The following is an 18053-nucleotide window of genomic DNA, read 5'->3' on the forward strand; positions in this document are numbered from 1 at the left end:
TGAAGTAAATGCTCAGACCTATCCGGCAAAACATTTAGAATGAACTCTGGAACCTCAGTGTGTCCGGTAAGTTGACAGTTCTATCAATTATCCCAGTATGGAAAAATTTGCCGATTGGAAAACTGAGAGCATTCGATAAAACTAAAAGCCCGGTTTTGCATTATCTAGCTCTGTACGGTGAAACATCCGTAGCGTGTGAAAGCAGAATAGCTGGTGCAAGGTCACTGTGTTCTTGAAAACAGCACGGCAATATACTAGTACAATGACATACAGTGGATGATTGCTTCACCGTATGGTGACTCGTCAGAAGCGTGTGAAAGCAGAATAACTGGTGCTAGGCCACTAGTTCTTGAAAACCGCACGGCAGTATACTAGTATAGCGACATGCAATGGACGACTGTTTCACCATATGGGACTCCTCTGAAGCGTGTGAAAGAGAATAAGTGGTGCTAGGCCACTGTGTTCTTAAAAACAGCACGGCAGTAGACTAGAATAATGACATGCAGTGGACGACTGTTTCTCCATACGTTTGAAAGCTACCGCCCAATTTTTCAAGCAACCATAGGATCATCATATCTACCGTACAGAGGAATCTGTAGCGTGCGATATGCTATCATCCACAACCTCCACAGTGTTTTGAAGCAGTTTCGAAAAGGCAAATTTCTATTTTTTTTTTACCTATGCTGACTTCAACAACAATGGAAACTGATATAACTTAAGTGTGACTATACACCCTCGTTTCAGGGAAAAGTTCAGTTTTTGTAAAAAAATGTGGTTATTCCACAACCTGATATTGCCAGAAACCTGGGAAACACTAAAAATATGACAGTCATTGAACATATTGAATACAATTTTTTTTTAAAGGAAAACCTTTCCAAAACCAACCAAAACCCATCATCAACAAAAAGACTAGATTAGTGTATCTGATATTAATTCGTCTCGTAGGATATTGCTACCTTGTTAAGTTAATAACTTAGTAAGTAGTAAGTCCACTAGCCAGCGGCGGCCATATAACCTGGAGAAAGGTGCTGCAAAACGGAATCCTATCTAATCCATAAGAAATGCATAAACATAGTTCAAATGTAATATATTATAATAAAACAATAACAATAATACAAAATATAACAAATAATAATAAAACATAGTTCAATGCTCCTTACTATGTTAGGATACTAGCCCATACCAAGATGAACTTGGACATCTCGGAGGTAAAAACCTCAAAACATCTATCCTTTACAAAATTTCTACCCAAAATCCAATATTTAATGGCTGACTGCTGGAATACCAAGGAACGTCCAACTTTCCAGCACAAGTCTCAAATTAAGAGTCGATCTCCCAGAGACATTGAACACAAGAATAAATGAAGTTATATAAAAAGTTTCGTGCAATAAAAAATTACTATATCAGAAGTTAAAATAATTACAATTAGTTAATGAAGGGCTGTTGCTCGACAGAATCCGCTTACATGTGCTAAGCTCTGGTGTAAGTAATAATGTATGGTATCAAAATAGTGTTATGTAATGCTTAACGTTTAAAAAAATACACCCAATGGAAATAAATGGTTACAATAATTTGTAGCAATAAAATATAAACAACTATTATGTCGAATAATATTCGCTGAAATGAATAATAGGTCTTCGTCAGTTCTCATACTGATTCGATTGTCCTGAAAAGCTAAATTTAATATCAATAAACTCATTTCTTAAAATCGATAGATTTATAAACACTTTGTATTTGTTTACGGACACTTTTTCCTTCTATTTCAGTCCAACTTTCATTACGATTGTTCTCGCATATGACTTGATTTTCTTCACGCTGAAATTAAGGGTTGTCAACAATGACGCTATCGGGTAGACCACCACCATCAGAATGGAGAGGATTTGAGCTGCTATGTGCATGAACAGGTTTTGATCTGCTTCTGGAGTTTCGTGATCGTTTCCGACTTGCAAGAAAAAGAATAGCCCCGCTAAAGTATTCAGAAACAGATAGACTTCGATCTGTGAAAATATTCTCAAACCGAAGACTTTAGAAATGGTCTGAAACACCGAATGCAGGATGATGCAAGGTATCGATATTTTGTATAGGTTCAGACCTATGGATTCCGAGAGGGAGATATCGTTGTCGAAACTCTTCAGAAACTTTAGATTAAAGAAGTTATGTGGATGCATCATTCCGGATAAAAATATGCCGATCCACGCATAAACTACGAGCAAAAATCCGAATCGGATATCTTTTGAAGTCATGTAAGAAGAAGTTTGTTGGGGTTCTATAGCGGCCGTCGGTGGCACCCCCTCGTTCAGCAGTTCGATGGCGTACCAGCACAATAGATGTACCGAAAATCCCAAAAGACCCATAGATTCTTGGTAATAAGTCATTATAAGTGCCGGGCAAGCAAGTGCGAAGCATATATGGAATATTCGGTAAATACCTTCCTGTGATGCCATTATAGGGAAGAATGGTACAGTCGACACGAGAATCCAAGATATAACCTGATTTGTGTAATTAGTGTGTTTGTATTCTATTAATGGATTGACAGACACTATTGCTAGTGCAAAAAGCATGGAAAAGGTCCACAACGAGTCCCTTATTGTCGGCTGTTTGAAGTAAAGGTACACAGCGATAAATGTTATCCAGCTAATTACTGACAGTTTTGGAATGTTCCACATGATGAAATCGTTAAGGGCGATTACCAATATCATGACCAACGAAGATAAAAACCAAGGCGTTTGGATATAGCTCGGTGTGTTACAACTGTTGCGGTCTCTATACGGCGTGATGGTCATGATCATAATCATAAACCCGACTGACCGTAAATATTGGATGTTCAGAACCATCACTAACGCGCCCAATACCGAAATGCCAATCCATTTACCGACTTCGACGTAATTGGCTCTTTCTTTGAAAATGACTAAAACAATGGAGAGACTCTTGCAGACTTTCCACCAAATGGCATCGAACATAAGAAGATAGACAAGGAAGTGTAAGGGCCAATTTTGAAAATAAACGAAAATAGTTATTAGACACGCTTTTAGTATTGCAGAAACATCCCAGAAAATACCTAGCATTGTGTAATTTCTGTTGCAAAACTTGCGGTTCAAAGTCATTTTGCTCCAGACGGTCGATATGGATAGATTCTTACCCAAAGCGGCGCTCTCCTGCTCCACCCTTTTCGTCACCAAAGGGTTCACTGCGGATAAGATGTTGCACAAGAGCAATAAAGACCAAACTATGAACGTCGACACTAGGACGGTTTTCAATGTCCAACAGAAGTAATTTCTGTAAAAACTTAACGAGTTTAAATAAAATGAAGTGATTTTTAAGAAGACGTCTGTTGCATGTGTTAAATTGCCTTCTGCCACTGATTTTTGTTCTTCAAAAAGTCTGGTCAAGTTCGGTTTTACAGGCTCGAGAGGGAAGAGGGTTATCAACCCTCTCTTGATAGCACGGCTTTCGCTTTCAAGAAGTGCGCCAAGTTGTTCTTGGTTGCATAACACCGCGTTCCTCCCTTTCGTATCCAAGAGGGTTTGATGCAAAATGCCGTTCGATCTTGACGGTATCGGTACACCCAAGAGGGTAGATATAAGGACTGCCAGATCCGTCTGATTCACGTCTATCCTCGGAAGGCCGTTTGTATTCCATGCCTCGCTTGAATTCTTGACGGAAGCATCTGAAGTTTGTTTGCGGATACCCGCACCAAACGCTAAAAATGGAGTCTCCGTAAGACTCGTGTTGTCCACTCCAAGAGAAGTAATTATGTAAGTAGTCGCACTGTCGTTAAAAGCATCTTTCAATGACCAGTAGGTGTGCGATATAGCCCAATCGGTATAGTGCACCAAATAATGTGGGTTAACATACTCACAGTAGGATGCGGTGTCAACAAGAAATAACACTTTATCCTCTGATAAGTTATAATTCGGATTCTTCAATAGATCAAAACTAGTCTCATTCAGTCTGACCGTTGTCCAGTTTTTACTGGAGGGACGTTTGAAGTCCTTCTCCCTGTCTCCGATATAGACTACTTTGTTCACATGATCCAAGACGCTTTCCTTGAACCTCGGTGGAAGGTTTAGGTTGGCCCAGAAACCCGCTCCGTCGTAATTAGTGCCTGTCACGAGGGACTGAAATTTGGCTTTGGAATTGTTCGGATGAGAAATGTGGGAAACTCCCCAAACTCCGTTCTTCATAATCCACCTGGCGAAGGAGTTGCTCAAATTAACACTCTCCTTGTAGAAGGTGTCCGCACCCATGTGATCTCCGAAAATCAAAACGACCCTTTTTGACAGGCTACTTACGTTATATTTGCACGTATGGGGCTCCATCACGGAGTCGTACATACCCCTGAAGTAGATGTCCACGACGGAATAAAAAAGCACTGAATGCACTATAAGAGCAAACCAAAAAATCATTTTTTTCTTAAGAAACAAAGAAACAACTCTTCCAATAATTTTCTAAACAAACACTCATAAGGTTATAACATGTGGGCGTCGAACCAGTCAAGGCAGATTTTCACATATGTTACTTTAAAACACTATTTAATTTTAAATGGAATTAATAAAAAATGGTACGTGGGATGATAGGCTGTAAATAGAAGAAATCATCGTAGAATCATCACAGTATCAATTGTTCTTAATAATTTATTGATGGACATATAGAAGCAAGAATTGGGAAAAGACTTAAGCACATTGTTCGCATGTCTTCCGCCTTCTCTTTTTGTTTATCGAATATTATTGGTTTAAATTGATTTATAATTTTTATGTAAAATGTGGTTGAGATGAAAAACCAGTGTCACGAGCGGGACTCGAATCCACAACCTCAATTCACAATTAAACAATAGTCAATACTAAGCACCAAACACTAACTTACGAACAAGACTAATGCCACTTGAAGCACACAACATTACACCATGATAAAGGAGAACTTACTTGAAAGCTTGCAATACTTAAATGATTTGTAATTGATTTAATATAAAAATTTACAACTTGAACACTTTCAATAACAAAATACTAATCAACATTTAAATAAAGTCATATCTAACCGGCCAAGAACGGTTGAGGACAACAAAATTCACAATAATTATCGTACATGGGTCACATTAAGAAGATTTAGGAAAAAAAGGACTTATTTCTTTAATAGAGAAAACCCATTTCAAGCATACTAACAAAAGTTGTCAGTAAGTAAGGAAATTAAACCAATTTCACCCTTCATTTTCCTTAAATGTTGAAGGCTAACCCTAAAGGGCTTCCAGGGAAGGGCATTGTAATCCTGGAAATCTCTTGAAGAAAGGGCGAGTATCAGTTGCAGAATGAGTAATGCTAGAGCAACAGCTCCTTATGAAAAGAATCCGCAGGCCTGAGTAGAAAAAGGGGATTGACTACCGTGAAAAAGGGCCCGCTAATTTAGGCATAGAGATGCGCTATTTTGTGTCCGAGTCCACCTTTTCGGGAGGATTAGGAGCACTTAAGTTGGACAATTGTGACATTGGACGTCGAGGATAAAGGATGGCCGTCTCTCGGCCAAAAAGGCCGAATGCAGGAGAAATATCGCTTCGGTGGGCAACTAAAATAAAACGGGCGATTTTTTTCCCCGGTGCCATCGCACAAGCGGACCTCCTCAATGGAACGACTAATCCGCCGAAAGTGCTCGCAAAAGTCCCGATTCACAGTCAAGAGGCCGTTTGGATGGGAGAATACAAAAATACTCCTCATTTCTTAAAAAAAGCCGTTGTAGAAAATCAAAAGAAACAAACCCACCACTAAAAGTGGTGAAAAATGAGAAGCCGAAACGCGTACGAAAAACCAAAACAGCAGGAAAAGCGGTGACGTCCCAACTAAACTCACCCCTTAGAAAAATGTGTGTCCCACCCAGTTGAGGGGTGCAGTTCCTTGGTTCCATATAGAGAGCGTGTAGGAATGCCACTCGATGTGAGAATCGTGCTTAAGCATAGCAGGTCTCTTGTTCCGATTTTTGAAGGAAACAGTGTTGTTTTATTTTATATAGTAATGATAAATTTTTCTGTACATAGCGTGTGTTGAGAGTGAATGTATTTATTAGCGAGAATGCACTTATTATGGTGAATGTGTGGTGTGAGAGGGTCGATGGCGGACTATTGAGTACCCAATGACCCTCAGTTAGGCATATGGGCGATGGAAGAATATCGAGTACCTCCACTCTAATTGATTGATAGGATAGGATGATGAATGGATGATAGGATGATAAAATGAATGATAAGAGAGAATGTATTTAAGGATGAACGTGAGTATGAATGGGTTCGGCTCTCCTCCCCGTGGCTGAACGGATAAGACCAATCAGTGGAAGTAGCTATTTTATCAACGTTTAACTATGATTATAACGGCTAGTTTATAATAAAAAAATTAATAAGTATTAATGTTTTATGGACTTGTTTTAGAAAGTTCCTCGTTTAGGTCGCGAGGCTATCTCCGGTTCAGTTGTCTGGTGAGATTATAAGGGTGGTTTCTATGGATAAGAACTGGGCAACTCGACTGGTATGAGAGGAAAGGGGTTTTGAGGTAATTCTGAAGGGTGTTGTTAGAGACGTAGTAGGGACTATTGACTGGTTCTGAGGGCTTTTGATTGGAAGGACCTATACTTTGGATGTTGGAATGTTTAGCGGTGCCCGGCAGTTCTAGTCCGGGTGTCCAGATTGTCTTGAAGATTGTCAGTCTGTTTTTCGTTGAAACGCTAGATTTGCGTGACAGTAGTGTTTAGAGTCTTCAAAAACGTTGATTTAGTGTTTGTCGTTATAATCGTGAATTTGGTTTTATGTTACTCTTGAGTCTTGATAGAACCCAAGGTAGAGGGCGCAGTCTGCTTTTGGGATGGGAGTATTATTGAGGAATATTGTATGAGGGCTTTGCTTCAAAGGGCTTTAATATTAAATAATAATAATAATAAATCTTTATTTGCAAGAATGTACATTACATATAAATTTATAAAAAAAAATAACATTTTGGTACATTCCTGCCTGCTGTCAAAAAGCAAAGCTTGTCCTAGACAGCAGGAGTTTTTGGAGATCATCGGATAAATGAACAGATTGTATCTTTGCAAAATTAAAAACAAACAAATAAACAAACATAATACAGAATAAACCTGAAGCGTAAAAAAAAATTAAACAAAATTAAACCTTGGCTTTAAAATATCTTAACTACAATTTAAAATTTTTGAAACTGTAATTTTTTTGCGATCTTTGTAGTTGTTGAATTGTTTCTTGTGTTATATTCACTGATGTAAGTAGTTACAAAATTATATATATATATATATATAATTTTGTAAAATTTTTTCGTATTATATCTATACAGTTTATGTAAAATAATTTTAAGAAGAGTTTATAGATCTCCAGAGTTTTAGTGCAGCATTTATTAGTACCTCCCCAGGAAACAATATATTGGTACTTTTGCTTCCTTGAGCTTTAAACGCCATGTTTGCACCATTCGGCTATCTGCAGGACATGTGCCCGGAGCTGGATGATGGCAGAATTTTGTAGTCGGCAAAGGATGGAAGGATGTTGGGGGTGAATTGGGATATCGGCAGTATAAAGGAGGTAATGGATCGGTCCAATTATGCTGCCTTGAGATACTCGCGTTCCCAGAGGGCAATAATCCTCGTAGACCGATCCTTGGCAGACTCTGAACTATCGTTTGGTTCTATAGGAACGAAGGATAATAAAGATAGAAATGATGAATGATGGTGTGAGTGCGGTGTTCACTCCTTTTTAAAAAGATAGTTCCTATTCTCAGTAAGTTGTTTTGCAACGATCCGGATTTCGATCCCTTTTCACCCTGATGATGAGCTCAAGGCTCGAAATCCGGATTATTGCAAAACAACTTACTGGAGTAGGAACTATCTTTTTAAAAAGGATAATAAAGTATATTTGGAAAGCTGCGCTTTAATTTATATAGATAATTCATATTATTCATTTATACAGGTTCTTCATTCCACCCGCGAACGATATTGTGTTATTTTATATTATATATCATTCATGAAAATACAGACCTTAAAATAAAAAAAAATATTATTATAGTTATTAATATTATTAAAAATGGACTATTATAGTTCCCTGTCAAATAAAAATCGTTATTAAGTTGCTGAAGTTTTTTTTTTAGATTTTTGTCATAATCGGATCAATATATTTGACAGGAGATACAAGTCTGTTAAAATAAAGGAATATAAAGCAAAAGCCGTTTGATTAAGGATTAAAAATTCAGGACGAAAACAAATGTACAACGTGATAACTTTGCCTTTACATTTGCCTGAAGCATGGTGATTCCTTATATCGAAAATTCGATTGAGACATTTTGAGTTTAAGGACTGATTAAAAAATAAAAATTTGGGACATTTTATCTCTATTTGTAAACAACATCAGCCTTGCGAATATCTCAAAATGGATTTTCAAATGTTTCTTGTTTGTCAACACGTCGGAAAACAGCCAGTTAACGTCTCGGTCGTTGTTATGGAATCGGCGAAATTCACTGGATTCAAATATTGTAAGTAATTTTCATCTTTTATTTTTAGTTTGTTTATTAAAGAAATGACCCGGGAGAAGATGAACGGTAAAGAATTGTTGTTTTTTATTGACCAGCTTGGACAGAAATGCTAGGAGTTTCCTTTTAGAACTGGAATAGCATAAATAAGGATTAAAAAGTCGGTTCCGGATTATTAAAAATGTAACCTGCCCAGCCGAGTACAGTGGCTCCACTGTTAAGACACACGTGCACGCGCATTAGACGTACACGCGCGCGCCGAAGCACACAAATTTAACAAAGTACTCTCACAAATACTTAAATTTTTAATTAGTTCAATATACTTTTGCTTTAAAACGAGCGTTTTCCTGTCATAAAAAAGGAAGAATAGACAAACACATTATTTGAACAATTATGAAATTTTTGAACAGTTTTATTCCCAAAAATGTCTTACAATCCAGCGATGATGATCGGCAGACCAAAATGGTCTGTAATGATCAAATTTCAGGTTGATCAGCCCGCAGATAACGTAGAGAAATCTCCCAATTTAACAAGAAATAGGTTAAATTCCTTACAATTTAATTACGATAAATCAAAACGGTTAACTTTTTCTAAAGTTTCAAATTCTTTCTAGCCCTGACGATAAAATATCTCAGATATTTTACCCAAACTAAGTCATTTCATTTATAAGAAAACGTTGGTGTAATTGTAGAACATAATTTTAAATGAGCCCTTACAAATACAACAAATTCTGTAATATACAAGTTCATTGCCTTTTTAATTTTCATACTTTAGTAACAATGAGTTTACAATTATTATGCACAATTTAATTACTTACTAGTGAAATTATACTATATTTTTTTTCGTTTTGTTATTATGTAGTTAAAAAAAAATTCTTTAGGGGCAATTTGTTTAAATAAATTATGCATATAAATATAGAAAACAAAATTAAAATGGATCTCACTTTATCATTCATATGTATTTATATTATCTCAGTTTTCAATATTTTGTGAAGCTTAGCCAGCTATAATTCCATCCACTTTGCCTGGAAAACTACATAAAATATTGAAACGTGAGGTAATTGACAAGGCAAACAACATCATCAAGGATCATTTTATATTCGAAAAATAAAAATTGATAATTTTTTAATTCATGGCGCCACAATACACCAAAATTCGGTAAATTTTTTTTTAATCGGTACAACTCATAAAGTAAAAAGTAAACTAATATTTTTATCGGTAGGTACTATTTTTACATGCATTGTATTTATAAATATTATTTGTATAACTTACAGCAGCCAAGAATTATTTGAACCTACAAAAAGATGAAACTTACTACTGATGTAAAAATGGAAATAGTTGTTTCTTTTGATCGAAATAAATATATAAAATAATTTACATAATTTTTAAATGTGTTCTGTCTTTGTTTCAAGGATAGGTAAAATACGTTAAAAATATTTTGTGTAATTTACATGTAGCGTTCTCTAAAAAATTCAAGAAGTGAGCATTTTAAAGGAAAAAATGAAACATTATTGAGGAGAGAGAGAGAGAAAGAGAGAGAGAGAGAGAGAGAGAGAGAGAGAGAGAGAGAGAGAGAGAGNAAAGAGAAAGAGAGAGAGAGAGAGAGAGAGAGAGAGAGAGAGAGAGAGAGAAATAGAAAAATAGGAAGGGAGATTGATTGATTGATTATCGCTTTATTTAACAATCACTCAAGGTTTGATCTCTAAGACCACTCTTTCACCTAAAGTGAAATTACAGCAACTCTACTCAATCTACTATAAATAACAAAGTTGAACAAATTAATTATCTCTTACAATCTTTAAATAATAACAAACGTAACTTTTATCAGGAGAAAAAACTAACAACGTATATTATCAACATCTTAACATGACAATCTTTGTACTTAATTGAGGAAAAAGGGAGAAAAAAATTAATATTACAGTTTAATATTTTTACACATATTTTGATATAAAACAATTTTTTAGTATTTTTTCTAAACGTACTTATTTTGTTACAATTCTGAATTTGAACTGGTAATTTTGAAAACACTGTTGCACTTTTAATTGTAAATGAATCATTAAATATTGGGGTTCTATGTTTTATAATTTGTAATTGCTTAGTTTTATATCTAATGTTCTAATGTTTATATTATTATTAGGAGAGAGAGAGAGAGAGAGAGAGAGAGAGAGAGAGAGAGAGAGTGAGAGAGAGAAATAGAAAAATAGGAAGGGAGATTGATTGATTGATTATCGCTTTATTTAACAATAACTCAAGGTTTTTTTATTTAGAAATCGTGAGATGCAATCTGGTGTGATGTAGGTTTCCGAAAAACATTTTCTTTATCGTGCCAACGTTTCGATATTCATTGAGATCATCTTCAGGGCTCAAAGTGTTTGTCTTCTGTGTAATTGTGTCATTCTTGCGTGTCGTGTCGAGAGTGCCAGATGTTTTTCTGAAACCTACATCACACCAGACCGCATCTCACGATTTCTAAATAAATATCGATTAACGGTCACTAATCACCACACAAGTCACTCAAGGTTTGATCTCTAAGACCACTCTTTCACCTAAAATGAAATTACAGCAACTCTACTCAATCTGCTATAAATAACAAAGTTGAACAAATTAATTATCTCTTACAAGCTATACACTTGTTTACAGTGAATTAACACATTCATAATAAAAACTAATCTTTAAATAATAACAAACGTTACTTTTATCAGGAGAAAAAAAATAACAACGTACATTATCAACATCTTAACTTGACAATCTTTGTACTTAATTGAGGAAAAAGGAAGAAAAAAATTAATATTACAGTTTAATATTTTTACACATATTTTGATCTAAACTAATTTTTTAGTATCTTTTCTAAGCATACTTATTTTGTTATAATTCTGAATTTGAACTGGTAATTTTGAAAACCCTGTTGCACTTTTAATTGTAAATGAATCATTAAATATTGGGGTTCTATGTTTTCTAATTTGTAATTGCTTAGTTTTATATGTAATGTTTATATTATTAGGAGAGAGAGAGAGAGAGAGAGAGAGAGAGAGAGAGAGAGAGAGAGAGAGAGAGAGAGAAAGAGAGAGAGTGTGAGAGATAGAAGAGAGAAAAAGAAAGAGAAAATGAGAGAGAGTGATTGAAAGAATGAGATTGTATGAGAGGGCCATAGGAAAGGACACTACCAGTTATGACCATACTAATTTTCGAGAATTTCTTTTGCACTGTCAATATTTTCTTTCGTACAGATATTACCTAGTTTTACGTTAACAGTTACAGTGTAAAGTTGGACTTATAATACTTACGTGATTATGGGGTTGAAAAATTGGAATTGGGAAGGTGTGAGACTTGTGTGAGATGCGGTTGAGCGGGATGAAGCAGATTTACGACTCGGCCATTTGATATAGACGTGTTCCAGATATAAATAACCCTTTGATGGTTAGGCCTGGAAGCTGAGGTGGCTCTATTAATGAGACAGACCACCCAGGGACACAACCGCCATCTTTACTTGCACCAATCCCACACTTAACAATTTGTTTTTCAACTATGAAACAACATAAATTTCCACGCGTTATGCTGGAGGTGCCAGTGGAAATTTATGTTCATTAAATAATTCTTTTTTTTTTAATTAACAACCTAAAGATCGTTCAAAAACTTGTGTATTTTGGATGTAGCTGTGATCATGGTGAGTGGGATATGTAAAAACTTATCAGTCATTTTTAAAAGAAATTATGATTATGCAATTAATAACAAATGGGAAAATGAGGGCTGGAAGAAGGTGTTTTGAGGAGGAAAAAAGTTTTGAAAAACAGGGGAGTTCTAATGGTGTTTATTTCAACAAAGAAAGAAGGGCTGTTACTTAAGTTGTAAAGGGACTTGCATTGTGTTGTACCTTGTCATGGAGGCTAACACTCCAACAGTCGAATTGTCGTTAATAAGCTTTTCGAGAAGGGCCCCTAAACCGGGCACAGGCCATAATCCAGGTTGTATTTGGAAAAAACGGATAACTCTAATTTCCAAGGGATAATCGCACTAAGTTAAAGGCTTTTTCGCGTTGTTGTCTACTCCGGGCGGGCGACGGCCAGATCAAAGGTGCGAGGGAGGCGCCTACCTCCGACACCACCGGATGAACAAGAAATGATTTAAAACGGAGAGCGTGTGTGTCCAGAAACAGGTACCGGTTCATTACAGGTGGCAGTTTATGAATATAATGGCCGGCCATTTCTCCGCTTTTCATTCTTCAAATCTCTTCATTGCCTGGGAAAAGGTGCCGATTTCCTACCCCGACGTTTTCGAGCATCAGTGTGAAAAAAAGCTTTCTCAATAGGCACCCGCCCCCGTCCTCGAGTAGGAGGTCGTAAAATGGCTTTTTAACACCGGAAGTACAACTGTTTTCTTACAAATTCGTGTCAACGTTTTTAAACAATTTGTCAACGGGTTGTTAGAAATGGGTAGAATGTACCTGACGTTTTAATAATCTAATGGTTAGTGGGATTTGCTGACTTTTTAAACATCAGTTGACAAATTAATTAAAAAAACGAAATGAAATTTTGAAATTTAATGCTTTTAAATCGCCACCAGATCAGGGTCGGCAAACTGTAGAAAAGGCCCTAATCGTTAACCAAATATTATACACACTTTTATATACAGGGTGAGTCATTTTTTGTCGCACCATTGGAAAATCAACGTGGGTGCGTTTAAATCTGACTCGAGGATTATTTCCTTTGATTAATACGTTAATAAAAGAAAGTGAGTCAATTTTCGGTGCACCATAGGAAAATCAACGTTGGTGCGTCTAATTATGACTCGGCACATTTTATTTTGTTAGTCTCGTACCAAAAAATAGGCGAGTCACTTTTCGACGCACCATTCCTTACAAATTAGTTTTAGTAGGTTGGAAGGAAAATAAACAAAACCAATATTATTAAAACATTATTCAAACACAATGTAAAAATTTAAAAAAATTCTTCACAAATTAATTTGATTAAGGTTTAAGAGTATTTTTTTCTGGTAAAGTAAAAAAAGTTTAAAAAAAGTCTATCGTAAAACGATGATTGGATGTTAAATAATTGCTGGTGTGTAATAGTCTAGGCTACTGTGTTGCAGCAAATGGAGGTCTGTTCGAACAATTATTATAATGATTTTGAACATTTTTGGTTTGCTAACAAAGGAGATTGTTACATTTATTTAATTTTTTTACTTTACCAGAAAAAAAGGATATTGTTACATTTATTTAATTTTTCTACGTTACCAGAAAAAAGGAGATTGTTACATTTATTTAATTGTTTTACTTTACCAGAAAAAAGGATAATGTTACATTTATTTAATTTTTTTACTTTACCAGAAAAAAGGAGATTGTTACATTTATTTAATTTTTTACTTTACCAGAAAAAAGGAGATTGTTACATTTATTTAATTTTTTTACTTTACCAGAAAAAAGGAGATTGTTACATTTATTTAATTTTTTACTTTACCAGAAAAAAGTACTCTTAAACCTTAATCAAATTAATTTGTGAAGAATTTTTTTTTTAAATTTTTACATTGTGTTTGAATATTGTTTCCTATGGTGCGTCAAAAAATGACTCACCCTGTATATATTTTTCATGTTTTTAATAGATATTAATATATCTCTCCCAGTAATTCGAACTAATGGCCGCAGGGAATATTTGAATTACCTAAAATTACCGAAAAAAACTTAAATTTGAGAAAAAACACTTTATTATTATTGCATGCGCAAAACATTAAAATTATTACAATACCTATATACTACAACAATCAGTTTTGTAAATTTATTTATACAACATTTTCTCTATTGTTCCTCTTTTTTATTAATTTTTAAGTAGTAGATATGCAATACTTAACAAAGAAAAATGTAGCTGAACAAAAGAAATTCTCGAAAATTCGCATTGTCTAAGCTGGTCTTGGCCTTTCGTATGACCCCTCACTCATTCGCTCATTCCATCCTCTCGCTCCCACACACACACTCTGAGAGAGAGAGAGAGAGAGAGAGAGAGAGAGAGAGAGACAGACAGACAGACAGAGATAGAGAGACAGATAAACACAGATACACACACTATCTATCTTTCACTTTTCTTTTTCCCTTTCAAACCCATAATGTTTATGTGTTTCCCCTTTTCTTCGTTTTTCTTATTCACTCTACAAATTTTCACTTCTTAAATTGTTTTTCTTGTCCCGGATTAGACCCTGTATGTAAATTACATAAAATATTCTTTCTAGATTCCTGGGTAAGCAAGCACACGTATAAAAAAATAGTTTTTTACATTATTGCTAATTTTCGCCTTTCTATAGGTGTACTTAGTTAGTGTTATTGTTAAGTGATAGTTTTTGTGGGCAAGAATTATAAAAGAGGAGCTTGTCAATTTCTACCATTATAATATAAATTAGTGTCAGTGATGATTTGGATTGTGAGATGCGGTCAGGTGTGACGTAGGTTTTAGAAAAACATTTTCTTATCTTGCCAATGTTTCGATCTTTATTGAGATCACTTTCTGGGCTCAAAGTGTTTGTTTTCTGTATAGATATGTCGTTCTTGTGTGTCGTGTTGAGGCACGCCAAAAATGGCACTCTCAACACGACACAAGCAACCGCATCTCTTTATTATATATCATTCGATTTTTAAAATCTAAGATAATGAAAATAATATACAAGATTGTTTATACAAAAAATTAGAAAAAACCAAAAGTCGCTAAAGTAAAGAAGACCAAAAAATTTGTTTTTGATAAAACCATTTCGGCTTGGTTTTAACTACCATTTAAAACCTATAATAACGATTTTTTGGCGAAAAAATATAAATTTTTGTGCTAGCTTTTTTTTTCTTCTGTGCCTTGTGGTTCCAATTGAAAATTCGTTACCCCTTTGGATTTTATCCAAATTGTACGTCATGATAACCGATGGAAAGCTGGATTGTTCTAATTTGAGCTTGCGTCAACAGCGCATAGATTTTATGCCAATATAAGTTAAGAAAAATAAGGATGAAATACAACTTTTTATTTTATATCTGGGGTGCCATTTCGGTGTTGTTTGTTAAGGAGGCTCCAGACATGCGTTTTTCGCCGAATGCCGATTGCTGCCGAATATTTGCCAATTCTCTAGATGCTCGTCTTGGCATTCGCGAAATAGCGCGACTACGTATACACACATGAGGGTTTTGTATAACCTCCTAGTTGTTGCGGAAACAGGGAATATTTATTTTCCAAACGCCGTAGGAGTCCTCAACTTACAAATAGTGATGGAAAAAGTGAAACTGTCATTGCTGCAGCTGTGGTTACTATTTTGTGCAGTGGCTTCAAACTAATTGAAAAAATATATTTAATTCTATTTTAATTATTGCTTTATTTATAGAACAATTTATGATTTGTAAGAGAAGCTTTCCAAATTATTGGTTCTGTTTCGTAAACATCGAGGAACTCCAAAACTGCTGCATTGGGCCAATCCATTCCTAATAAGAAAAAACTGTTGTTATTGTGAAAATTAAAACATATATACAAGTTAGCAATTGTTTATTAATGAAAAGTAAATAGTATTAAATAGAAGTATACACTTACTGTTGATTTTGATAACAGTTGACATTTGGTTAAAGGTATGTGTATTCAAATATTAATATGTAAATATAAATATACATAAATAAGCTGCAAGAAGGCGCTTTCGTCGAACCAAACTTCCTGAAGACCACTCTTCCTTCCAAGCCCTTCGCAATAAAAACCAATCCCATATCCGTCGGGCCAAAGCCCTTCATTACCAAGAGGCACTCTCCACTACTCCTGATCCTCGAGCAAAATGGAAGCTCCTTCGTAACATTGGCTTATGTCGTCCACCCAACTCACCATCTTCCTATCCTGTATCCCCTGAAGAATTAAACTCCCACTTTGTCTCGCCCAACTCTTCTTCATCAAGGCCTGTCCCCATAACCGCTCCCTCTGGACCCTCATTCAGTCCGTCTAACTTCTATTTCTCCTATCTAACCCCAGCCGAAGTCCTTGAGGCCATAACCAAATCCCACTCCAAGGCCATTGGAGTTGATGGAATCCCTATCCATTTTCTTAAACTCTGCCTCCCTATATTACTACCTGTTCTACTTCACATCTATAACTACTCACTCCAAAACTCCATTTTTCCGACAGCCTGGCAAAAAGCCCTTGTCCACCCTGTAAATAAAACCCCCAACCCATCCTCCCCTACAGACTACCGTCCCATTTCCATCCTCTCAAACCTGTCCAAGCCCCTAGAAAGATTAGTCCAAGCACAAGTCTCNATGTAAATTATTCTAAGGGGACACCAGTCCCAGAATAAAGTTATTTTTCTTCTTCTTCTTCTAAATATTCAAATATAAATATAAAAGGTATGTGTATTCAAATATGTACTCAAATAGTGTCTCCCATAAGTATTCATAAATTCTCTTTTTTCCAAGTTTCTCATGGTTTTCTTATCTTATTAATGCTATATTGATTCTATCTTTTAGTATGGTTACAAGAAACGTTAAGGAGCAATGTTTTGATGAAAATGAAAATATTATTTTTATATAATTTTTCTTTAAACCAGCGAAATTAAATAACGAAAACGTATATTAACGATTTCAAAATTGTAACAGCAAAAATATTCGTATATATAATTATGAATATTATTTTTTTAACTGTCTTTAATAATATGTTGAAACTTCTTTTGTTTGAATAATACAATTGACTAGATTGAGTATGGAATGAACTCATTTTGAACCTAGTTATATAATCTGGGAATAGGAATTTGCCTCAGAAGCAATTGGCTTTGTATCTATGCATTTGGAAAAGTATAGACTTTAACCTTTTTTTAAACTAACGAAAGGTTTTTTCTCGCTTTAGTCGTTGTATCTCATTCTTACAGTTTCAGCAATAAAGACTATTTGATGATGTCCAAGTAGCCGGTAATTGTAGGGAAGCTTAACAAAACTTTTTTATTTTATTTATTTAGAAATCGTGAGATGCGGTCTGGTGTGATGTAGGTTTCAGAAAAACATTTTCTTTATCGTGCCAACGTTTCGATCTTTATTGAGATCATCTTCAGGGCTCGAAGTGTGAATGGCACAATTACACAGAAGACAAACACTTTGAGCCCTGAAGATGATTTCAATAAAGATCGAAACGTTGGCACGATAAAGAAAATGTTTTTCTGAAACCTACATCACACCAGACCGCATCTCATGATTTCTAAATAAATATCGATTAACGGTCACTAATCACCACACATTTATTTATTTTTTTTAATAATTACTCGCTTTGTGCGGTCAATAAATAGCGTAAATCAATTGTGAGATCTTTGATTAAGATTTGCGGATGGACTTGATTTTAGGTCTTTTCTGATCCTAGTCCGCCTATTCTCTCTGGGTCGGCCTACTTTTTGTAGGCAGATTTTGGTTGAATTGTAATTACGTATTCAAATTTGCATTGTATATTTTTCTAACTAAAATGTGAAGAAAAGGGTCGATTCCTGATTTTTTAATTCCGATTACAAGGGGATTAAAAGAGGACAGTATCTAGATAAAATTTCCATCTTTACTGAAGAAAATATATCTTTTGTATTGTTG

The 18053-nt window shown here is 35.1% G+C and overlaps 2 protein-coding genes across 3 annotated transcripts in view; one reads left to right on the forward strand and one right to left on the reverse strand.

Annotated features, from left to right (window-relative positions):
- Window positions 1-1704: 1704 nt before the first annotated feature.
- Window positions 1705-4478, reverse strand: LOC106666687 (GPI ethanolamine phosphate transferase 1-like). The gene has a single exon (XM_014394043.2). It carries the CDS (start codon window positions 4404-4406, stop codon window positions 1758-1760), a length of 2649 nt encoding a protein of 882 aa, XP_014249529.2. The 5' UTR covers window positions 4407-4478; the 3' UTR covers window positions 1705-1757.
- A 3859-nt stretch (window positions 4479-8337) lies between these two features.
- The window catches only part of LOC106666761 (protein wingless), a 59220-nt gene continuing 49504 nt past the window's right edge, over window positions 8338-18053 (forward strand). Inside the window, exon 1 of one of the 2 annotated variants that reach the window (XM_014394180.2) lies at window positions 8338-8501. The gene's annotated coding sequence lies outside the window, so the exon portion shown is untranslated. The remainder of the gene's footprint in view (window positions 8502-18053) is intronic. The other variant, XM_014394181.2, reaches the window with a different exon arrangement.

Source organism: Cimex lectularius, unplaced genomic scaffold (genome assembly GCF_000648675.2).
Source record: "Cimex lectularius strain Harlan isolate CLEC.00 unplaced genomic scaffold, Clec_2.1 scaffold2, whole genome shotgun sequence".
Lineage (NCBI taxonomy): Eukaryota > Metazoa > Arthropoda > Insecta > Hemiptera > Cimicidae > Cimex > Cimex lectularius.

Bases quoted from the DNA above. Each gene is read 5' to 3' on its own strand.
- LOC106666687 (XM_014394043.2), bottom strand. From the start codon at position 4,406: ATGATTTTTTGGTTTGCTCTTATAGTGCATTCAGTGCTTTTTTATTCC.